Source organism: Prinia subflava, chromosome 8, assembly GCF_021018805.1.
Source record: "Prinia subflava isolate CZ2003 ecotype Zambia chromosome 8, Cam_Psub_1.2, whole genome shotgun sequence".
In the NCBI taxonomy this organism is placed as follows: domain Eukaryota; kingdom Metazoa; phylum Chordata; class Aves; order Passeriformes; family Cisticolidae; genus Prinia; species Prinia subflava.
Window position 1 is genome coordinate 14,731,557 of NC_086254.1, and position 24,166 is coordinate 14,755,722.

General features: G+C 60.8%; 1 protein-coding gene across 4 annotated transcripts; it reads left to right on the plus strand.

Annotated features, from left to right (window-relative positions):
* Positions 1–18,082: 18,082 nt before the first annotated feature.
* On the plus strand, positions 18,083–22,751 carry CIRBP (cold inducible RNA binding protein). 4 transcript variants are annotated; one of them, XR_010081215.1, is made up of 8 exons: positions 18,083–18,234; positions 18,915–19,023; positions 19,120–19,226; positions 19,638–19,776; positions 19,868–19,952; positions 20,058–20,122; positions 22,364–22,459; positions 22,599–22,751. XR_010081215.1 is itself a non-coding variant. In XM_063404873.1 (7 exons), the coding sequence occupies exons 2-7, from the start codon at positions 18,921–18,923 to the stop codon at positions 20,489–20,491; spliced, it is 516 nt and encodes a 171-aa protein (XP_063260943.1). In that variant the 5' UTR covers positions 18,083–18,234; positions 18,915–18,920; the 3' UTR covers positions 20,492–21,243. The 4 variants fall into 4 exon arrangements, 2 of the variants coding, with proteins under 2 accessions (XP_063260943.1, XP_063260942.1); XR_010081216.1 differs by having other exon boundaries at positions 22,367–22,459; XM_063404873.1 differs by lacking the exons at positions 22,364–22,459; positions 22,599–22,751 and adding an exon at positions 20,475–21,243.
* Positions 22,752–24,166: the final 1,415 nt, after the last annotated feature.

Genomic DNA, 24,166 nt, shown 5'->3' on the forward strand with positions numbered 1-24,166 from the left:
GGGGGTGGGGGGGCTTTGTTTTTTTTGGGGGGGGGTGTTAATTTTGTTTGGGGAGGGAGAAGCCGAGGCGCCTTCCCTCCGCGGCCGAGCCCAACTTCCGAGTCGCTGGACTCCTTCCCACCCGCTGCTTGGGTGGTTGGATTTTTTTTTTTCTTTTTTAACTTAAAAAAAAAAAGGAAAAAAAAAAAGAAAAAAAAGAAAAAAAACCTGAATAAATAACCCCAAACTTGGTCCCGGCCACGGGGCCGGTATTTATAGACATTAATGACCCGACTGAGCCAATACTGACATAGTCTTCATAGGCCGTAGGATCCTTTTTCTTGTCCGACTTGGATTTTTTTCCGTCAGGATCTGTGCAAATAGAGCCCCCACGTGATGTGTTTTTTGTCTGTAAAAGTCTTTTTCTTTTTTTTTTTTTTTTTTTTGTGTGTGTTTTGGGGAAAAGGGGGGCGGGGGGGAGAGCGAGAGCGAGGCTTTTTTGGTCTTTAATATTTTATTTTTTATTTTTGAAATAAATTTGGGCAGTCTGGATGCAATCGTGTCTGGTGTCGGTGTGGGGGAAGACAGGGGCTGCTTGGGGCACCCCATCAGTGTCAGGGGGACACGACACAAGTACCACACACCTGTGCCCTCACCTGCTCAGGACCCACACGTGTGTACCTGCAGGAAGAAGGAGAGGGGTGATGGAGCTGCTCCATCCTCCCTAGAAGGAAGGAGAACAGGTCTGGGGTCTCCTTGTGAGACCTTGAGGTGTTTCCAGCCCTCTCTGGGTTCCAGACCCCGACCCGTGGGTGCTCATCTGACTGGGTGCTCCCAGTCTCAGCCCACTGGCCGCTGCCCGGAGGAGCTGGGCCGGTTGCACCAGCCGGGCTGGCCGTGGGTGCCAGCTCCTCACCAGCTCCCCGCCAGCTCCCTCCCTGCCTCCCTGCCTCCCTCCTGCGTCACGGCGGGGTGGCTGCGGGCTGGGGCGTGTGTGGAGGGGGGGTTGGTGGCCGTGAATGCGGCCATGCCTCAGTTTCCCCACCCCTACTTGCCCCAGGGAAGGTGATGGGGTAGAGGTGGCCTTGGAGATGTGTGGCAGCATCATCCCACCCATGCAACCCTCTTCCTGCAGCCCCCAGCATCCCCGGGAGGAAGCTGGAGGCCAGGGGAGTGTCAGTGGGGACACTGTGGGCTGGGACACCCCCAAGCTGGGCTGTGACACCGACGTGGTGGCGTTGTCACCTCCAGGCACAGCTGGGGCGGGGTGAATCCTCGCTGAGCTGTGGAGCTGTTGTTTGGGGAGGGGGCGGGAGTGGCTGCCCATGTCCCCTCTGCCATGTCCCAGCCTTGTCCCTGCACCCCGGGATTGAGGACAGAGAACAATCCAGATCTCCATAGGCCACCTCAAGGACAGGATGGGAAGGGAAAGGGGAACACCCAAGAGGGGCCCAGTGTGGGGCTGGGGGGGCCTGGCCGGACCCTGAACCCCCAGGAGCAGCCGAGTGCCGGAGGAAGCCGGGCGGGAGCGGAAGCAGCTCAGGTTCCTGCGGTGCCTTGTGCCGCACCGGGCACCCCGCGCCCGCTTTGACGTCATTTCGGGTAGAGCAGACCTCGGGCTCCCCCCCTGCAGCCCCTGGGCCCCCCCCACACCCCCGGCCCGTGCCAAATTTGGCAACGGGAAGAGCCGCCGACCGCGGCAGGAGCAACACGGCGGCCTTGTAAGGCAATCGCTGCTGGGAGGGCACGCGGGGGACACGCACACGCGTGTGAGCGCGGGGATGAGCGCCAGCAGCCGCGCACGGGGGGGACACACAGACAGTCCCGCTGTGGGTGCTCCCCTGGGGACCCCTCAGCCCATCCTTGGGGGGTCCCAACAGCTGCTGCCTCCCCAGGGGCTCGTCTCAGGGTTTGGGGGAGTCCTGGGGGAGCAGGGTGTGAGCTGGGACAGGCCTGGCCCCGGAGCTATGGCACAGGAAGGACCAGGCACCCGCAGGAGGTGTCTGTGGCACGGCAGGAGACAAGCCAGGACACGGGCGCCGCGTTGTGCCACGCCACAGGGTGACATCACCACGCCCAGGGCCCCCAGATGCTGCTGATAACAGGGGGCGTCGCTGGCAGTGGGTGAGGCTGGGCAGAGCCCCCCTGGCTGCCCAGCCCAGGTGTCGGGGTGGTTCACACCCCCTGCGCCCCATCCTGGCTCCTCTCCCCACTGCCCCCAGCCCTGCCCAGCACCCGGTACTGCTGCCAGGCTGTGCTCATCCCAGTGCTCCCAGTATGGAGCCATCCACAGCGCCAGCGCTGTGCCCACTGCAGCGTGGGCGTCACTTGGCAGGTGTGCCCATGCACAGGTGGGTGGGGGCAGCTGCACCGGGTGCCCCCCTTGTCCCTCTGCCCAGCCCTCGCCGCAGAGGGTGCGCCAGGAAACACCCACAGCCGCCGCGGCTCCCAGGGCTGCCGGCACACCCGTGGGCCCCGCGCACGCCCACGGCGCCGGCCACGCCGCGGCCCCGCGGTGCCGGGCACACCCCGGCGCAGGCATGCGTGGGGCTGCACGTCAATCCTTGCACACCCAGCCCTTGCACACCCACCCGCTGAACCCTGCACCCCACAAACACACCCGGCCTCCCCGCAGCGCCCGCCTGCACCCCCAGCCTGCAAACAGGTGGGTGAACCCTGTGTGTGCCCCAAACCCCATGGCTGGGAGTGGTGGCTGTGCCTTGTGTGCCAACCCCACATCCCCACGGCCATGGGACCCCCTGGGGACCCTCCAGCTCCCCCATGGCATGGGGTGCATCACGAAGCCCCAGCCCCACAGCCCCCTGGAATCCCTCCGGCTGCACCCGGCGCTGGCTGCAGGCGAGAGACGGGGCTGGCGCGGCGGTGCCAGACGCCGGGTGGGCGACGCGCTGCCGCGTGTCCCTGGCACGATTTGGGAACACGGCGTCTGCGGCAGCGGGGTCCCGGGTGGGGGCGAACCCCGGCCCCCGCGTGGGGCTGCAGACGGTCTCCCTACCACCCGGCTGTGGGGCACCTGTCAAGGCTGGGGCACCCATGGGTGTCCCTGAGGGTGCAGAGGCCACCGAAAGGCTGAACCCCCACACCGGGCCCCGGTGCTGCTGTGGGGCCGGGCCGTGGGCAGGCAGTCCCAGTGTGGGGTGCAGAGGCGGCCGCGGGGGGGGCCGGGAGCTGCCGGCGCAGGGATGGATCCTGGAATTAAAAACATTCCAGGAACTGACTTTGAACCAGATAAAATAACAAGCGCCGTGAGGAATGTCTCACCCCGCCCGCCGGCCGCGGCCCCACGGCGCTCCCCACAGCTTCCCACTGCCCCACACGTGTCCAAGGGCCCTTGCACACGCGTGCGCACACGGAACTCGCAACCAGTGTGCACCCGTGTGCAGCAGAACCCCGCTGCGGGGGCAGCCCCGGCGTGCCCAGGGTGCTGGGGAGTCTGGGGGTCTCCGGGGAGGGGCTGCAGCACCCCTGGGCTGGGCTGCGGGGGTGCACACACAGCCGGTGTGCAGTGCACACGCGTGGAACACAGCCGGACACGCGTGGCTGTTGTGTGCACAGCAGCCCCCCCCGCCCCGGCTCCCTCGCAGCCCCTCGTGGGGCAGAGGGTCCCCTCGCGAACTCGCCAACCGCGGGGCCTCCCCGGCTCCCCCAGCCTGGCCGGCAGCCGCGGCCGGTGGAGCTCGGCGTGCATGGGCGGTGACATCACGGGGGCGGCGGGGCCGGGGGCGCGGCGCCAGCCCATCCCCGCGGACCCCCGCCCGCCGGGGCCGGGGTCGCAGCGGGGACGGAGCAGCAGCAGGAGCTGCGCTGGGAACCGGTACTGGCCTGGTTGCCTGCCCTTGACAGCAACAGAGACCCCAAATCTCCCCTCTCCCCTCCTCTTGGAGAAGCTCCCAAAAGCATCTCTCAGCTGAGGTGTTGTGGGAGGGGGCACCGGCTCAGCCCCTCCTCCCCCGTTGGTATCCACAGGGGATGGCGCTTAAATGGCCACGGTGAGGGGTCACCCCTGTGTGACCCCGGCCCCACAGCCTGTGGGGGTGACACAGCCGTGGGGGTCTCATCCCCACACCACGGACCAGGGCAAGCACAGAGCTGGTGGGGACGCGGGGCCAGAGGGCAGCGCCGCTGCGTCACCGTGTTTACGAGGACCTCGAGGAGCTCTCGTGACGTCCGAGCTGGCCCTGCCAGCCCAGGCCCTGCCAGGTGGCACAGTGCCACCACCCCCCCACCAGCCACCTCTCAGATTTTCAGGGCTGGCACGGAGCCACCTGTCCCCCGGTGGCACGGGGGGCACGGAGAGGGGTGTCCCCCCCGTCACAACGCCCGGTGCGAGCGGCAGATGGGGCGTGCGTGGGGCTATTTATAGCAGCGGGACCCACAGGTAGCGACGGTGCGTCAGAGCCGTGACGCAGCCCCGGCGGCGCTCGGCCGCTCGCCCCCACAGCCGGCTCCGGGCCCCCCCTCCAGCCCCCGGCCTCCATCTCCCAGGAACGGGGTGCTGGGGGAGGTCCCCACGCGTGCTGGTGACAGCTGGGGGATGCTCAGCCCTTGGCTGTGCTGTGCGGGCGGAGGTTGAGAGGGGCACGTGCCTGCACCGCCCCCGAATCCGTGTGTGTAAATGTGTGTGTGTGTACATGTGTGTGCATGCGTGTGCGTTCTGTGTGCACACGGTCCCCGAGAGTGGATGCCGTGTCTCTGCGTGTTCCCACTCATGTCACCGCGTGTGCCCACGCGTGTGTCCCCCCAGGGGCACGGCGGTGGCAGCGCTGCGTAGATCTGCACACACCCGGCCACACGCGTGTGTCCCCGCGTGTTCTGCTCCCCGCTCACGCCGTGTGTGTGGCCGTGGCGTGTCTCTGCGTGGCCGCGGTGGCCGGGGGTGACTCAGCCCCCAGGCAGCCAAGGAATGCCCCCTCCCCACCCCCTCCCCGCCCAGGGCCTGTGCTGGGAACGGGCTGTCCTGGGGGACGGTGACACCCAGGGCTGACCCGGACCCTGCTGGGAAGATGAGGCGGTGCCCCCCCTCGCCCTGCTCCCCCCCGCCTCCATCCTGCCCCCCCTCCCATCCTGCCTTCTGGGAACCGCTTACAGGGGCGGAGGTGAGGGGTCAGGGGGGGCCGGGCAGGGCTGGGGCCCGGCGGCTGGCAGGGAGGGGGCCCGGAGGAGCCGAGGATTCCCCAGGGACCCCCCACCTCCCCTCCCCGCTCTGCCCTGAGTACCCCGAGCCCGGAAGGGCAGCCCGGTGCTGGGGTCCCCTCGGTAATCCCAGCAGCAGCAGTGACCGGGATCAGCCCTGGGGGTGCCCAGGTCAGGGGTGCGCGAAGTCGGGTCCAGCTTTGGAGCCCCTCGGCCCACCCAGTCGAGGTCTGGGGCTGTCCTGGGCCGGGGGCACAAGTCAGGTCCTGCTCCATTCCCTTCCGCCCGAGGAATCCGGGCCGGGTGTTCCCCCCGGCCCGCCGGACCCCTGCCCGCCGCGGCGGCAAAGCCCGGCCCGGATCCGGAGGCAGAGACCGGGACGGCACCGGGCAGGTCCCGGTTACCGGCACAGCTCAGGTCGCAGCTCGGAGGGGTTCGGAGCGGGCGGGGACTTCCCGGGGACCGGCGGGAAGGGGTTCGGTACCGACCGGGAGGCGGAGCTGAGCCCGAGGCTCCGCTCCGTGCTCCTCGATCCATCCCGGGCTTTCCGCCCTCCCGGCCCCGCTCGTTCATTCATAGATCGCGCGCGCTCCCGGCCCATTCATCCCGGCGCGCGGGGAGCTCCGTTACCATGGCAACCACACCCCCCCCCCCCCCCCGCTCCCACGGCAGATCCGGAGCGCGGGGGGAGCCGGGGCCGCCCGGGGGTCCCTGCGCTCTCTCCGTGTGGGGAGGGGGGATCCGGGCCACAAGAGCCCGGGGCGCTGCGCTCGGGGGTCCCCTCGTTCGCACGGCTGCGGGCGGGGGGGTCCCGCCGGCTCAGCCCTGCCGGGGTTCGGGCAGCGGCTGCCACGTCGGCGGGGGCGGCCCCCCTTCGCTCCCCCGGGCTGGGGCAGGAGCCCGGCCCCGGCGGTTTCCATCGTGGGCCGGGCTTGGCGCGGCATAACCTTGACCATCCCTCCCCACCCCCCCAACTCCCACCCCACCCCCGGCTCTGTGGTCGTGGCACTGAGCTGCGGCTCTGCAGAGTGCAATTTCATCACATTTCCCCCAAAAAGTGGCGGGGACTCCCCCCCAGAGAGGCGGGGTGCAGCGAGTACCAGCGGGGAGCTGTGGGTGCAAGCTGCCAGGTGGCAAAGTGGGGGTGTCCTGGTGCTGCGTGTGAGGGTGGGTGCGGGTCACACGTGTGCACCCACGGCTGCGTGTGCGTGGGTGGCTGTGCAGGTCCTGCAGCCCTCCTTCCGTTCACCCCACGTCCAACTGTGTGGGAAGGACAGATGCGCTGCTGTGGGCACCTATTGCACAGGGCTCTGCGTGGGTGGTGGCAGAAAGCTCTGGCAAGCAGCAGGGGCACAGCAGGGATCTGCAGCTGGACAAAGTTTCCCTGCATCCTCTTCTTTGTCTCCAGGGTATCAAGAGTAAGGAGCCACAGCCTCAGGAGAAACTGCTGCTGCAGCCCCACAGGTGAGCCCCAGCCCCACAGGTGAGCCCCAGCCCCACAGGTGGGCTCCAGCCCACGGCCCGATGTACAAATGTGACAGGGCAGCGCTCCAGGTCAGCGTGGAGAGCGGGGCTGCACTCGTGTGTGCCTTGCACAGACGCGTCCTCCCAAATTTGTGCACGTGGAGGACAGGGGCATTCAAGACCCCGGGTGTGTGCACACTTGGTGTGAGTGCTTGTGCCCTCGGGCACATCTGTGTGTGTGTTCGCACCGATCCCACGGACGGGGGGTGCGCAGGGCCCCCTCCACGCGGGGGTTGCCCTCACATGCAGCCGTGTGCGCGTCGCGGGCTCCGCACGCCGGCCGGGGCGCCTGGCGCTCCGCGATGACTCACGGCTCGCAGAGGAAGCCGTGACTCAGTGTTGGATTCCTGCCGCTCCCCACCACCCCCCCCCCGGCCGCTCCGGCCATCGAGTCCACGTGGAGCCCGCGGGACCCGCGGCCGGCCCGGCGGGATGCGGGTGGCGGTGCTGGGGGTGCCCGTGGGGCTGCTCGGTGGGTGCAAGTGTCCCTTGGCTGGGCCGCGGGGACGGAGGGTCCCTGCGAGCCGGTGGCTTTGGGTGTGCAAGAGGAGGATGCCCCGGGCTCGGGGTGGCACGGTGCACGCCCCGACTCCCGCCCAGCTGGGCGTGGGGTTCCGGATTGGGCGCGTTTCCCGGGTGTCTCGGGCGGCTCCAGCTGTGCCCACCCCTGAGCAGCGGTGCCAGGCGCTGCCCTGAGCTCCAGCCCGGGGGGCTGCTCTCTGCCTGGGGGGCCAGGGCTGCTCCATCTGCAGGTTTACCCTAGATCTGGGCTGTGGCTGCAGCTCCACCTGCCCCTGGCGCTCAGCCACCGCTGGCACCGGGCTCTGCAGCTGCCCTGGCTGTCAGCCCAGTGCTGGGCAAGGGTCTGGAGATCCACGGTGTCATGCAGGCAGCACTGTGGACCTGGGCAGGGACAGGTGGCTGCAGAGGGAGAGGATCAGTGGTGCCATGTGATGCCCAGAGTGCTGTGCCAGGAGCCGGCAGTGCCGTGCAGCACCTCAGGCAGTGCACTGGGGGTCAGTGGCACTGTGCAGTGCCCAGGGTGCTGTGCTGGTGGTGGCACACAGTACCCGAGCCCCGGTGCCACGGCACGGGCAGCCTCTGTGAGTCAGAGCAAGGTGCAGCAGCTGCCCCCTCCCCGCTTGCCCGTTCCCAGGCCCTGCTCACCAGATTCACTTTCGCAATGATTGCTGCAGCCACCTCTGCTCTGCTGAGCTCGCCCCGACCCACTCTGCCCACGCTGCCTGTGGCCTTCTGCCCCCACGTCACCGCCCGTGACCTGGTGCTGCTGCTGCCTCAGCCAAACCCCCTGAACCCCGTTCCTCACCAGGTGCTGCTGAGGTGTTTGTCTACCTGAGCGAACCCCATGCGTTCCTGAGGGGCTGCAGCCCCCTCGGTGGGTTTGGGGGGCGGTGGGTGGCAGTGAGGGGGGTCACAGCCAGCAGTGAGTCAGCACAGGCAGGTGTGGACGGGGACACAGGGACTGGGACGCCTTGATCGGGGACACCGTGATCGGGGAATGACTCATGTGTTAAACAAACAAACAGGCGAGTCCGTGTGAAGCTGCGCTGGCAGCTTCCTCCGCGCCCCAGCACCGGGGAGCTGCTGGTGCACCCCAGGCATCGATCCCACGGCGGTCACGGCATGGGGACAGTCACAGGGCTGCTGCCAGGTGCAGTGACACACACAGGGGCACAGGACACCCTGCCCTGCAGCCAGCAGGACAGACCTGAGGATCCCGAATGCGGGGCAGGGGCTGACGGGCACTGCTGATTCTGGGGATCTCCAAACATCTGCCTCTCGCCCTGGCTGCAGGAGCTGCAGTGACCAGGGCCAGGCGGGCACCTGGCTCTGGCAGCTGGGGATTTCCAAGGTCCAAGCTCACCTGGGGCTGTGTGGCCTCTCCCTGGGCCGGCAGGTGTAAAACCCAACCATAGGCAACTGCCTGGCTCACGGCATGGCCGGCCTGTGCAGGCATCCTGCGGCTTGGCCGCTTGCCCGCTGGGCTGGGAGTGAGCTCTGGGGTGGCAGCTGACTGCCCAGCTCTGGCTCGTCCTGGTCCTGCAGCCCCTGGCCTGGAGGTGCCATCACTGAGCCAATTCTGTCTGTTCTCAGACCAAAAGTGCATCCCCCAGGCCCTGCTGCAGCCAGGGCAGAGCCAGTGTGGCCGTGAGTGATGCTGTGCCCCAGCAGAGGGTCCACCATGTCCCCAGTCCTCGGTGGGGCCATGCCACCACCACCAGCACCGTGGAACTTTGTGCACACACGCACTCAGAACGTCAGGAATGTTTTGTGGTGAGGCTGGAAAACGGTCAGTCACTTACTGGATTTTTTTTCCACCCTTTCTGCTGTGGGTTTGGCCGGGTGCCTGGGGCGGGCGCGGGGGGGGGGGGGGTGGGTGTGAGCAGGCATGTGATGAGCCGGGTGTGACGGGGCTGGGGAGAGCTGTGAAAGTGCTGAGCTGGTGTGAACCTGCCATCCCATCCCCATCTCCTCCTCTCCAGCCCTTCCTGGAAGAGCTGCAGGGAAGGTCCCTGCTGTGTGCAGGGTGTGGGCAGCTGTGCCCATCCCCACAGCATGCGGGTGCCTCATGCAGGAGGGAGAGCCTGTGAGGCCGAAGGCTGCAGGGCTGGGGGTCACTGCAGGTGCCCTGGGTGCTCCTGCCTCGCTGTGGGGGGACAGGGCATGGACCCCACACTGTCTGGGGACATTGCTGCTCTGAAAGTCCCTGAGCTGCTTCCTCTTCCCCGCGGCGGGTGTGTGGGGCTGGCAAGAGCGTGTCCTGCCTGGAGCCACATGCTGAGTCAGGGACAGGACAGGAATAGAGTCGGGTGCCTGAGTCACGGCCCATGTGTGAAACCAGCAGCACTTCCCCAGGAAGGGGGAACCCCACAGCCCTGACAACCCCTGGTGCACGTTGGCCACTTCGCTGGGATCAGGGTTCTCCCCTCCTGGATCAGCCCTGGCCCCTTTTGGAGCTGGGAGCTGCTGGTTCTGTCCCTCGCTGCTGTCAGGAAAGGAAAGGAAATCAGGCAGGGAATGCCTGCCTCACCTCAGGACCCTCTCCCTGTGCCCACACAGGGCACAGAGCCCCCTTTCAGCCCCCAGGGCTGTGAAAACCTTGGGGAAGGTGTGCAGGGAAGAGGCAGAGTACTCAGCCACCCTCATTTGCAGCCCCCCTCACACACGTGTGCACAGCGCACCCCCACACACGCGTGTGCCTCACTCTGCTAGCGCGACAGCCCGTCCTGCAGCCCAGCCCCCCCCAGCCATCCCTCTGTCCGTCTGTCCCCCGGCAGCTCCCACAGAACACCCCTCCCTCCCTCCCGCCTTCCCCGGAGCGCTTCCGCAGCATCTCCATTGATAAATCTGGAGCGTTGCCACGGCGACGCTGCAATGGGGCGCAGCGGTGCTGGGCTGCAATGGGGCGCAGCGGTGCGGGGCTGCAATGGGGCGCAGCGGTGCTGGGCTGCAATGGGGCGCAGCGGTGCGGGGCTGCAATGGGGCACAGCGGTGCTGGGCTGCAATAGGGCACAGCGGTGCCGGGCTGCCGAGGGGCCCAGGCCCACGGCGGGGTGGGGTGAGGGGGACCGGCTGGATCCACGCGGGAGATTGAACACACGTGGCATCCCAGGCGCGTGGTTGCACACGCGTGGCATTTCCCAGGTGTGTGGTTGCACACGTGTGTGCACGGTGCAGATCGTGCACGCGTGTCTGGGCGTGCATACATGCAAGAACCGATGTGTGTTCTGCGTGTGCAGGGGTGTGGGGGCTCGGGGATCCCACTCTGGGGCAACACTGACAGACGGGGTTATTTGGTACCGGCTGGTTCTTCCTGCAGCAGTGCCGGGAGGGAAACTGAGGCACTGGCAGTGTGGGATTCACCCTGTCACAGATGGTCACTTGGGGACAGGGGCAGCTTGGGGACAGGGGCAGCTTAGGGACAGGGGGACCTCACACTGCCACCACCTCTGACCCTGCAGAGTGCTGGGTCCAGCCAGCACCGTCACACCCTGGTTGTGGTCACACACGTGTGGGGCTCTGCGGGCAGGTGACCCCACAAACACCCAGCAGCCGCCCTGTGCTGGGATGGGGGTGCAGGTACCTGTGTGTGAGTTCATGCACACGTGTGTTCTGTGCGTGTGTGTCCACATGTGGGGGGCTGGGGGACCCAGCACTGTCTGGCTGCCCCCCACAGGCAGCGGGACCCCACTGGGGGGGCTGCAGGAGGTCTGGTGTGTGTGTGGGGGACTCTGGTGAACGAGGGGAGCGCGGGGTGGGGGGCAGAGCTGGGCCATGTGCCAGGGAAGTCCTGGGACCACCCACCACCTTCGGCACAGCGGGGTGGCTGCAGACCCCGGGACGAGCCCTGTGGCAGCTCCGTGTGAGGCTGGGGGGCTCGGGCAGGCAGTGCCTGTCCCCAGGCAGCTCCCGCTGTGCCCTGCACCCTCTGCCAGGCCACCCACGGCCACTGCACTTGGGGGTCCACGTGGGGAGCCCACGTCTGCAGTGGCCACACGTGTTCAACCCTGTGGACGTGGGCAGAGCCTGACGCTCTGCGGTGGGATTGTGGGGTGCTGAGGGGGTGCTGAGGGCCAGGATCCTCCCCGTTTGCAGCCCGGAGCTGGAAGAGGGGGACGCGGGCAGGACCCCAGGGCACGGGGTGACACGGAGCTGCTGGCGCGGCCGTGGCACACGCGTGGGCTGTGCGGGCACACGCGAGCGGAGCCGCGTGGGCAGGATCGGTGCGTGTAGCGTGGCTGCCCTCTGCTGCCGCGGCCACGGCAGCGCTCAGCACCCCGGCACCCGGGGGACGCTGCCGGGGGGCCGCGGCAGGGACCCCTGGGGTGCTGAACAATGGTAGATCTCCCTGCCAGGCCCCCGGCCACACCAGAACCCCCCGGGCTGGAGCGAGGGATTGCCAGTGCGAGGCAGCAGGGGAGGGGGCTCTGAGATGGTGGTAAAGATGAAATTCTTCTCCACCCTGCGACCCCCCCAGCTGAGATGGGGTCATGCAGCAGGCAGGAGGGAAGGAAGCATTTTCTGGGCTTTTAGAGCCATGGGGAAGAAGGGGCTCAGCCTGGTGTCAGTTCTTGGTGGCTTCTGCTGCTCTCGGGGCGTGGGGCTGGCACGGATCCCGCAGCTCCCTCCCATCCTCCATCCCGCTGCGTTTGGAAGCAGGTCACGTCCAGCTCCCGGCACGGCAGCGATGCCGGGGGAGCTCAGCTTTCTGGGGCAGCTCCGGGCTGCTGGGAGCAGCCAGCTGCCGCTTCCAGCGCTTTTGGGCATTGTGGGAGGAGGATTTCCAGCGGTGCGGGGCTACGTGGCACTGCCAACCTGGGGATGTGGCATTGGGGAGCTCAGCCCCTGCTCCCCTTCAGCTCACCCCGATGGGCGCTGGGGGTCTTTGCTGCTCTGCCAAGCTCCCCCATAAAGCTCCAGGAGTCACTCCCCTGTCCCAGGCCAGCAGGGCTGGGTGGCACAGCCTGTGCAGTGCCAGGATCTGGCCTTTCCCTGTGGAACGCCCGGCTCCCAGGGCAGGTGTGGTGCTGCTGGAGGCAGAGACGCTGCCTCTACCTGCCTCCATTGGGATCAGCGCGACGGGGGGAGAGCGGGGGAACTTTCCCGACTCGTTTCCCCACCTTAAGGGGAAAAAAAAAGAGAAGGAGTCGCATGACTTGGAGCTTCCCCGAGAGGCAACGCGGGGAGAGAGTGACCCACGGAGCCAAGAATCTGCTCCGCTGTCGTGTCTCATTCCTGCTCTGCGGCACGGGGCTGGGAGAGGTTGGGTTACGGGAGGCGCGGAAAGGGGACGGTGCAGGATGAGCTCATGCGAGGGCGCGGGAACCTTCTGGGCAGGAAAAAAAACGTTGATGCTGCAGTTCAGGGATTTCTGCAATCGCGGCTGTTCCCGCAGAGACCGGCTCGCTCCGCCGGGCCGATGGCAGTAAAATCACTCAGGGAGGGCTGTGGGCTCAAGGTGATTCACGTGCCCTTGCAGGGAAACAGCAGCACTGCTGAGGAGCAGAGGGAGCGAGGGGGGACACCGGGGACCTCGTGCAGGGAGCTGGAGCAAAGGCCACCCTGCCTGGGATTGTAGGGGGTGTGAGACCACCGGCCCCACCGCAAATCGCGGCAGCAAACCGCAGTGAGGCAGTGCTTGAGGGAGTGTACTGAGGAGCCCAAGAGGTCTGGAAAAGCTCCAGCTTCCCTCGACACCTGGGCTGGCCCCCCTCGGTGTGTACTTTACCCCTTGCTGGGGAGGGATACGATGTTCCTGATTCTTGGCAGCTTTTCCCCTGCAGACTGTGATAAACCCTCCCTGAGTTTCCAGCCCTCTGTGCCACAAGGTCACCCGGTGTCAGGCGGTCAGAGGCTGTTTGTCCCGTCCTTGGGTAGCATCTCCTGCCCTTAAGAACTCAATGCTGCTAATACTCTTAGATGATGATTAATGAGCGCTTATATAACTGAACTGAGTCCTTAATGCAGCCGGGAGGGTGACAGGAGGGAAGGTGGGAGCAGGGAACCGCACGTTGCTGCTGCTGCTGCTTTTCCCACCCTGGAGCAGCTGCAGGGAGACCTTGGCAGATGTGGGGGAGAGCCCACCCATGGGGAAGCAGCTGGGGCAGCCCCCATCAGGGTTTTCCAGGCAGTTTTGGATCCCATGGGAGTGAGTGGCCGGTGCTGCTGCCCTGAATCACGTTGCCCATGGCATGGCTGGGCTCTCCGTTGTGGCAGAGCTGGGAGGTGAAGGGTTTATGCTGGAAAAGCAATCATGTGTGACAGCGGCTGGAATGTTGTGCTGGGAGTGCTGGAGAAAAAGGGCAAAAATCCCACAGTAACACCCTAGTGTGGCCTGTTAGGAGTGACGAGGCTGCTGCTGGAGATGCTGGGAGCAGTTGTTTCTAAATTTGGCTGTGTTTGGGCAGGTAGGGACGGTCTGACACACAAGGTTTGGTTTTCCATAATCTGCCTGGGAAGCACCAGCCCTGATAAAGCTGCAGCTCAGCGCCAAGGCAGTCCCATAGTTGCCATGGTTACCACATGCTTTATTTTCACCATCTTCCTCACCTCAGCCGGGGTGCACGGGCATTCCCAACCCCGAATCCCCCCTGACCTCAATCGGGGTGCACAGGCATTCCCAGCCCTGAATTCCCCCCAACTTCAGCTGGGTGCTGGAGTATCTCCGATTGTGAATCCCCCCTGACCTCAGCTCATTCCTTAACACCCCAGTTCGGGTATCCTGACTCTGCTGTGACTCCCCCGTCACCTCAGGGCAACTCGTGCCAGCCCTGATCTCGTGCACCTTTTTGTTGTGGATCCGATCCTGCTGCTCCCTGTGGATCCAATCCTTCTGCTCTTTGCGGATCCGATCCCGCTGCTCCCTGTGGATCCTTCTGCTCTCTGTGGATCCGTTCCCCGTGCTCGCTATGGTTCTGATCCCTGCGGATCCTGTCCCCCCTCCCTGTCCCTGTGGCTTTGTCCCACAGCCCGGTAAATCCCGGTCACAGGGAAGAGCAGTGCCGCGCTCCTCGCCATGGCAACGCCGGGATTGCGTCAGGGCTTTTCTTTCCAACTGCAAAGCTGGATGAGCAACTCCCTCGGGGACAGTAGTAAGGGAGAAGGGAATATTCTTTTCCCTGGGGCGCTTTGGGACTGCCAGTTCCCTAATCCAGCCCTGGTTTGGTGTTTTGCTCCCGAGTGCGAGGCTGCGGAGGGTGGGAACAGCGAGGGCTCCAGTGGCAGGGACACGGAGGGCTCCTGTGCTGGGAGGACTCCGTGTGGGTTCCCTGTTGCACCTCCCTGCTCCTGGTATAAGCTGATCTTGCAGGAAAACCAGGAAGGAGCCAGAGGTTCGGTGATGGACGGGGTGGAGGCCCAGGGATGAGCCCTGCTTCACTCCAGCCTCGCATTCCCTCCTTTCCTGCAACCCCAGCAAAAACAAAGGCAGAGGCGGCGGCTCTTGCGCCGCGCAGGATGTGCTGGGGCGTGCAGGGCTCCCCCGCCGCTGTGCCTGCGAGCAGGGAGGGTGGTCCCAGGGGCTCCGCCGAGGCTCAGGGCAGGAATGCGCTGCCAGAGCCCGGAGAGCGGGGCGGGGGGGCTGCCTGGAGGGCTTTGTTCCCTCCCAGCCCCGGGTAATGCACAGCCCCAAAGGACGAGAGGCACCCAGTGCCCCATCCTCCCCCTCGGGGCACTCCCGTCCCCAGCCCTGGCCGGCGGCGGCAGCACCGGAGGAGCTGCTCTGGGATTTGGGAACCTCATCAGAGCAGTGCCCGCGGCGGGGGCTGCCCTTGGCTCCCCAGCTGCTGCCGGGGCTGCCGAGCAGGTTTGGGCACGGCTCTGGGCAGCTCCGTGTGCCCCGGGCCGGGAGTGCAGGGACTGGGAAAGGTCCCTACAAACACCACAGCGAGGTGTGGACCCCCAGAGAAGCCCCTGGTGCTGTGGAAGGATCTGCCCGGGTGCGGGGTGTGCTGGAGGCAGGAGAGAGGCTCGTGTTGATGCGGGAATGGCACGGGGTAAAGGCAGGAGGGCAGCACGACTCCTCCTATCACTGCTCCCCCACGTTTCCATGTGGCACCATCCCCGCTGTGCTGCTGGATGGGCGGAACTTCCAGGAAATCAGATTTGCATTAACAGGATGTTTGGTCCTACAACCTCTGCCCTTGGAAGCTTTAAAAAATAGGTGATAAAAACATCAGTCATGCGTGTGGGGATTGCTTGAATCAGCTCCAGGTGATCCCTGAGGTCCCTCCAGCCTCTGGTGATTCACAATTTCCCATGGCTGCACCTGTGCACACACAGAACTCTGCTCCAGAGCGGATATTTGCACTCCCTAAGGAAGTGCTGGCACTTTTGCCATATTGGGTCACTACAGCCACAGCCCTGCTCACAGCCAGAACCAGCTGACCAAATTTCCCTCAGCCAGGGAAAACACTCACGAGTTCTCAGGTCTGGAACTCACACAGGAGTAAACTTCCTTTCCTACGTAGTTTGGACCCCTGGCCAGGGCCCTTCTGCTGCAGGAAGGTTTGCTCTAAGGATGAGAATCCTGTTTCAGTGCTTAATTAACTGCCCTAACGACTGGTGCAGCCTGCCAGGTGAGCTGCTTGCCTGGCTGCTCCCAGCTCTGCTTCCAGCCAGAGCCCAGCCTGTGGGACATGCAGAGATGTCCCCGAGCCCCTCGGGCTGGTGATGTGGGGCTGCTGTGGCCCCTGCGTGCAGCCTGATCATGGAATATCCACAGGGATCATCAAATCCACAGCTGATGCCATGTCTGATGCCCTGGGCCAGGAATGATCTGGAGCACTGAACCCTCCTGGCAGCAGCAGCACCGGGGCTGGAGCACGCAGTGCTCTGGCCTCGTGTCACTGGTGACTCTGTCAAAGCAAAGGCATCAACACACGCAGGGAGACAGAAATCACATTTATGGGACACATCCAAGCAGGGCTGTGCTCGCCATTCCCTGTCACATGAGCTCCTCTGCTCCCTTCATCCTGCTGGGACTCCAATTCCCCTGAAGCAGCAAAGGTTCTCGGTGTTATTTTCACAACACCCGACCTGCCTGGCTTTGTGTGGAGTCCAGTCCCAGCGAATCCTGGTGTTTGTCCCTTGGGGTTTGGCTGTCCAGCAGCCCAGGCTGGAAAATGGCTCTGTGCATCAAGGTCACTTTATCTGCCCTCATCACGGACCAGAAGTGCTCACGTTAATGGGTCTCTAATTTAATCAAAATGCTGTGCTTGTGATTGCAGGGTTGGGATCTTTTCCTCTCTTGAAGGGCACAAATCAATTTGCTCTAACAGCAGACGCGTCTCCTCGCTTCTCCAGGCCTAGGAAAGTGAGTAAATTTTTTCCTGGTAGGAAAATAATAATATTGGCTTGGTCTGTCATCAATACTGGTGGTTTTTATGTGCTTTTGAGCACTTTGGTGTCAGCATTCTGTCCCTGTGGCCCTGTGAGCTCAGAAAAACCACAGATGTGGTGTCCTTGGGTTTCGTAATTACTGTATAACCTATGTACAAACTGCCCTTTCCCTGCAGATCTCAAAGGGACCCCAACAAATCAGGGAGGAAAAGCCTGATTTCCACACTCTGGGAGGCAGGGAATGGGTGATCACTGCTTGACAGAGCACTTTGCATCTCCCCATGGTTTGTTTTTCTTCTGTCTCAGTGCCTGGTTTGAAAACCGGTTTCCAAACAGTGGTGATTTCTGTACTCCGGTGGTTTTCTTCTGTTCAGCCTAGCTCTGACTGGAAATACTGAGAAGGACAGAAGGAAGGAAGGAGGGTGGTTGGTGGCTGCAAACTCCTGCTGCAAACCACAACGTGAATTACAAGGAGTTTCTGAGGCAGAGCAGACGTGGCTGGTCCTGCCTGGGACAGGGGGCACACAGAGTGACCCCTGGGACAGGGGACACACAGAGTGACCCCTGGGACAGGGGACACACAGAGTGTCCCCTGATGTGTCCAGTCCTGTCCTCGGACACACTGTGACACCACAGCCCTGTCCTTGCCACGTTTCCTTCCCATTTCCTTCTCACTGCTGTTCCCTCCCATGCATCTCCTCCTCTCCAATCTGTTTCTTCACGTGTGTCTCCTCCTCTCCAATGTTTCCAAACACTTTTCTGCATGAGATTGTAATTGTTGTATAAAACACTGGAAGTTTTTATTTTTAGGCCTTTCAAAGCTGTGCAGCCTCTCGATGAGACACAACTTTGGCTTTGCAAGTTTCCTCTTTCAATAAGGAAGTTTTGACTGCTGAAGGCATTCTCATCTTTGTCAAACCTCAGGATGGGCTCTTTAAGATTTCAATCTTCGAGAAAACAGGTTGAGCAAAGACCTTTCAAAGAAAACTTTGTTGCTTTGGCTACTTCCCACCATCATCTCCCAAGTGTCTATAGGACAACACTACACGGAAGCGGCTGAGCGGTCTTCCCCGCGGGCAGGGAGGAAGGCGGCCCCTCCGGGGGCCAGTCCTCGGGGACAGGACGGGCTCCCGAGCGGGGCGGTGACCGGATGGGCCGCAGCGGGAGGAGCCGCCGGGGACCGGCCGGGGCAGCGCAACGCACCCAAAATGGCGGCGGCCCCTGAGGGGGCCCTTTGTCTGCGGCCGCCGCCGCAGTGTGAGAAGGGCGCGAAACTGGGCCAGCGTGGACACGCCCCCTTCGCCGGGGGGGCGGGGCGGGCCGCGCCCCTCCGCCAATCAGCGGCCTCCACTTCCTTCCCTCTCACAGGGGCGCTCCCGCCCGCCTCCGCGCTCGCAGCCAATGGGCGCCGTCCGCCGCGCCACGCCCCCACGTGGGTGGAGGGGGCGGGGCCACGCTGCTGTTTTGTTTGCACGCCCCTACCGTCGCCCCCCGCCGTGGCTCATTAATATTAATGAGATCCCGCCCAATCGGGTGGTGCAGCGGCGGCAGCGCTTTGGTGACGTGTCGCCCCGCCTTGCAGCGGGATTCATCTGCATATTCATGAGATAGGCGGGATGAGGCGCGGGAGTTTATAAGGCGCCGCCCCGCCAGGCTCGCCGTACATTTCGCTGAGGCTTTGAAGTGTTGTGTGGATCTCGCACCGCCCGGGCATCGGTGAGCGCAGTCGCACGGGACGTCCGCGACCGCACCGGGCCGGGTGGGCCGCGGCGGGCGGAGCCGTATCCCACGGGCGGAGGGCCGGGTCCCGCGGGAGGCTGGGCCGCGGCTCCCGACCCGCCGATCGGTGCCCTCTGCGGGCACGGGGGCTGAGGCGGAGCGGGCCCGGCTGGGCCGTGGTGGGGAAGGGGCCGCGGCGGGGGGAAAGGCGCGCGTGGAAACAAAATGGCGATGGGCCTCGGCCGTGCAAAATGGCGGCGGGCGGGAAGGAGGGGGCGGCGGGCGGCGCTGTGCGGCCAAGGCCGGTAGGGGGCGTGGCGCGGCGCGCATGCGCCCTGGGCCCGGAGGGGCCGGGACCGGGGGTCCCACCGGGGGATGGCGGGGCCCGGCCCGGCCGCGGGTTCTGCCGGGCCCGGCCGCGGTGCTGCTCCCATGCCGTTGGTCCTGAGCTTCGCGGAGCCCCGGGTGGGCCCTCGCTCCCGGCCTGACCCTGAGGGAGACCCCTCATGAGGCTGGAAGACCACATAAGGCATGGCCTCAGAGGCGCATAAGGCGTCCAGGAGTGTGGGCTCGCATCGGTGTTGTTATAGGTGCTGTTAGAAGGATTCAGTGTTTCAGACTTCACAGGGATTATGTCGGTTTTTCGAGTCGCTGACTCGGTTCTGTTGGTTTGGCAGGTCAGAATGGCATCAGATGAGGGAAAGCTCTTTGTCGGCGGGCTCAGTTTCGACACCAATGAGCAGTCATTGGAGCAAGTCTTCTCTAAATACGGACAGATTTCTGAAGGTGAGGCTGCAGAGTCAAGCTGGGATAGTTTCCCTTAGTCTGTTAAATTTCCCTGGTGCTGATGGGTTTTTATTTCCTTGCCTCTCCTTTTCACAGTCGTGGTGGTGAAAGACAGAGAGACTCAGAGATCCAGAGGTTTTGGCTTTGTTACTTTTGAAAATATCGATGATGCAAAAGACGCGATGATGGCCATGAATGGAAAGGTGAGGAGGCTCTGGAGTTGTTTCTTTATTTCTGATGAAGGAAGAGAATCTAAGCTGTGCTGCTGTTCAGACTGTATGGAAAAACAGATAATTACCAGTGTTTTACAGGACGTGAAAGTAAAAAATCCGATTTTATATGTTAAAATACACATATATATATATATTAGGAATATAAATTGATAAGGGTTTGTTATGGAATCTGGATGACAGATAGTGACTTCACAGGCATTCCTGTGAATACAATTAGCATATCAGTTTCTTTGCCTGTTTAGCTTAATTGTGCCATGAAATACACATTTATTTCATGAGGAGCAGTAAGTCCTGGCGCTGCTCAGCCAAGGTGTGCAACTCGTTCTACGTGTGCTTTGCTATTTAACTATTTCAGTGTGGCTAACTGTGGTTGTGTTGTAGTCTGTAGACGGGCGGCAGATCCGAGTGGACCAGGCTGGGAAATCCTCCGAGAACAGATCCCGTGGCTACAGAGGGGGGTCCTCGGGGGGCCGGGGCTTCTTCCGCGGGGGCCGAGGCCGGGGCCGTGGCTTCTCCAGAGGTGAGTGCGTGGGGTTCAGTGATAACGTCTGGCTAGGGGGGTGTCACTTGTCAGAATGGTTAAAAACCCCTCATTTCCTTGTATTTCCAAGGAGGTGGAGACAGAGGCTATGGTGGCAGCAGATTTGATTCCAGAAGCGGTGGCTATAATGGCTCCAGAGACTACTATAATAGCAGGTAAGGGCTCTGCCAGCACTGGGGGTCGTGGGGAAGCTGTGATGGAGCTCAAACCAGCAGAGAAGGAGTTGAGCAGCTGTAAAGCAGGTGCTGTTTGTCCCGCAGGAGTCAAGGTGGCTATGGAGAGAGGAACTCGGGAGGCTCCTACAGAGACAGCTACGACAGTTACGGTAAGTCCTGCTTCAACCGGGAGCGCTGAGTCCGTGTGCTGTAGGAGCTCTGAACCTGCTGAGCCTGAGCCTGGAGCTGGGGCAGGCTCAGCCTGTGGACGTGGTGGTGCCGGGAGATTCTAAATTAATGCATGTGCAGGAGTTGCTCGGATCTAAGGCAAAGCAAGTGTTAAAAAAAAAAAAAAAAGGTGTTCCTGAAGCCCAAACTCTGGCTGCCCTAACGCACTGACCCGCGGGTGGGGGATCTCAGTAGCCAAGTAGCCGTAGCCTCGGAATAATGCAAAGGGAGTAAAATGCTGGAACTTGTCTTTGCTTCAGTGCCTTTACAATTGTGCCTGCTTCTTGTCCTCAGCTACACACAACGAGTAAAAATCCTTCCTGACTCAAGATCGTCCTTCCAATGGCTGTATTTATAAAGATTTTTGGAGCTTCGCTGAAATGGTTATTGTGTAGTACATCTACTTGTATTTTCACTTTTGTAGTATTATCAGTTCTGATCTTGTCATACACAGCCTGGCAGCTTCTGAGACGAGACTGTCTGATTAGACTGTCTTGGAGAAAGCTCTGCTTTCAAGTGGTTTTAATCTTTTTTGAAAGCACTTCAGATTTTATTTTATCCTTCATGAATGAGCCATGGTGTTCGTTTCTGTTTTTTTTTTTTTTAAAGTTGGGGCCCCAATTCAGTTTCTTTAGAGCTAGAAAGGACCTTGTACCAATGTTCACTAGAAGCTGAACAAGCTGTGGACTTTTTTTTTTCCTTTTTTTTTTTTTTTTTAAAGTGCATTACCTTCGTCTTTTTGTAACATTCCTTTAGTGTAGCAAGGTAGGAATGCAGCCTGGGTTCCGTTGGAAGGCAAACCACCTTGATATATCTAAAGAGAAACGTGCTTGTATGTTCAACCCGCATAACGGTATTTTTACTGTTGTAATGATGTAAATGACCCAGAACTAGACTTGCAAACTTACCATAAAGAGGTTCTTGAAAATGTTTATTTATATTGTCCTTTTTTACTGGAAGAAATATGCATATTCCATTGCTGTTGTATTTGAAGTGGTAAAGGATTCCTGTATACAGTTTTCTTTGGCTTTACGAAGCCTATTAAAAGACCGTCTGAAATGAACTCTGCTCCTGACATTTACATTTCATTGCACAACACAACCCTTGGAGATGAAGAACAGTCTCGGGAGCGAGAGAAGGAGATTAGTGATAGTGACAGAGCCAGCCGGACGATTGAAATCTTAAAATCAGTCTTGACATCAGAATTGGCCAACAAATTTCACATAAAACAGTCAAACCTTGTCTGTAGAGGCTGGAAGTACAAACCTGAGGGCGTGCTAGGAGCGAAGCACAGTTGGAATGTTAGGAAGGATAATGGATGTTTCCTTCAAAGCTGCTGTAGCCTACACTGGGAAGCTGTAGAGAAGAGCCAAGTGCTGTAGTCCCTGGGCTGTTCCCTGCGTGCCGAGCGCGTGTGCGATGTAGGGGAATGCCGGGCTTAGCTTAGCTGTGTCATTGCTTACAAGTTCTAAGAATTCTTTGCTAGCAAATGGAAACTGCAGTGTCCTTGGAGAAAAGAAGTGTTGTGCCTCCAACAGAAACCTCTGAGACGAGAGCTGCTCTCTTGGCTAGTTCATATGTGGAAATAGTCCTGTAATTCGAGGTAACTCCTTTTGCTCATGTCCGCATCCTTCCTCTTGTTGAGAGCTCATTTGAAAGTCTAATGTACCTGTGAAATACTCCTTTTGACAATTTTGGTCAGCTGCTGGAAAAACGTTTAACCCATGCCGTATGCAACCTTTGGCTTGTGGCACACCTTGAGTTCCACAGATCAGAGTTGGGCATGCAGCCGTGTCTTGCTGTAGGTACGGAAGCAAGATTGGAACGAACTCCCTGACTCGATATGTGTTCATCTATTGAGACTCTTCCTAGACTTCATTAAGTTGCTCACTTTAATTGTAGCTTTCTTTGCCATCCTACTTGTTGCCATTAACTTTTTCCCATGGCCCACACTTCCTAAGCAGCCATGTCCAAGTGTTAACTCTCTGCTTAGGGGATCCAATCCATGGGCTGGCTGAGCACGGGCAGCAGCCGGCCCGGAACAGTTTTCCCAGACTGTGCTTTGTGGTGTGATGGGTTCAGCGATGGCTTGTGAGACCCTCGTGCGCTGTGAGCTGTGTGGGGAGGTTGGGGGCGAGAGCAGCCTCTGCCCAGGGCTCTTTGTTAATGCCTCTCTGCTTTAGCAGGCTGAAGGGACCCGGCACACGCCTCGGAGGCCCAGAGGATCCTGAGTGACCAGAGCTGCGTTCCAGGGATGCTGGAGCAAGTTTGCCAACCAGGTAACATCCCTTTCCTGAGCTTTTTTCATTTGGCTGTGTCCCTGTTCTGTAGCCCTGAGCTCTAAAATGGTGCAGTAACCCTGTTCCATTCCTGTGTCTTTATCCACGTTCCAATTCTCTTGTCTCTGTTTCATTTCAGCACTGAGATGCGTCAGAGAAGACAGGAGGACAGACACTGGAGTTGGGAGATGAAGAGCTCAGAGCAGTGGTGTTGCTCATTTTTACATGAACCAAGTCAATCAAGCCAGAATAAAACTCTGAAATGCGGAAAAAACAAATCTCTGTGGTACTTTTTGTGGGAAACAGAACGTTTTTGGCCAAAGTATTTGTCTGGTGCACAGCCCAGTTCAGAGCACAGAGCAAACCAGTGCTGGGAGGTAGACACAGTCTGCTCCAAGCAAACTGATGTGTGATCCTCATGGAAAATGAGGTCTTGTTGCTGCTTAAATCCCAGAAATGTGGCAGCTCAATAATGGTGAGGATTTGTCTTGGGAGAGGCTGACACTCTGTGTTTCTGGCAGGAGATTGCAGGGTGAGAGCAGTGAGAATTTTGGATGATCTCAGCTGCCTCTGCCGGTTTTTTTTTTTTGTTAAGGAGGAGTTGATTGCCTCATCCTGCCCTTTTTTCCTCATTTTTTTAAACTGATAAACTCAGAATTTGTTGATGGGCTCACCCAGGAGCCCTGAGGACTTGCTGTCCAAGAGCCATCAGTTCTCTATTCTCCACTGATAAGAGTCTCCAGACATTCCTGCCTGCAGGAGGGGATTATTGAGCTCACTTCACAAAACCTACTTTTCCTCCTTTAACCTTTTTGAAATTATCTAAGTGAACAGCATTTAAAAAAAGCAATCAGCCATGACACACTTCTGGGGGTTATATTGAGCAATTCACCAGTGAGGATTTTTGCATGTTAATGCAGGAGGATTTAAAATATAATGAAGGGTGAGGAGTGTGAGAAGTCTTGGCTGATAAAAATGCAGTCAGGTGAGGCTTAAAAGAATTCAGGCTGGAAATGCTTTAAAATAATGCTTTGTAAGACCTCCCTAAATAGGATGCTTAGACGCAGGGAGAAATAATGAACAGGTGCAAAAATAGAGCCTGGTTGGAGATGCTGTTATTTTTGGCATTGCTAATTATGGCACTGAGTTAATGAATGTCTTGCTGGGATGGGTGAGGGAATCGCTGGATCCAGGGGCTGGATGTGGAACCCAGTGGCGTCATCGGGAAAGCGTTTGGGTGCCGTGGGTCTGACGTGAGCCCGGGTGACCCAGTTTCAGCCAAAATGCCTTTTATTTTTAAAGTAAGCCCTGTATATCCGGACAGCTGGAGCCGTTCCCTGAGGAAAAATGGGGAAGTGGAGCAGGGCTGAAGGGCAGTGACTGAACCCTGATCATCAGGAAGTGTCTGCAAAGGAAAGAGCTGGAGGATAGAAATGCTTGAAATGCTCAAAATACTCCTGTTTTCAGCTGTGTTCACCGTGGGGCGGGAATGGAGAAGGAATAATCCTGAGGGGGAAATGGCGGCTCTGAGGGAAAAGGTCCTGCCATGAGGGGGAAATGTCGATCCTGAGGGGGAAATGGCGGTTCTGGGGGAGAAAGTCCTGCTATGAGGGGGAAATGTCGATCCTGAGGGGGAAATGGCTGCTCTGAGGGTGAAATGTCAACACTGAGGGGGAAATGGCGGTTCTGGGGGAGAAGGTCCTGCTA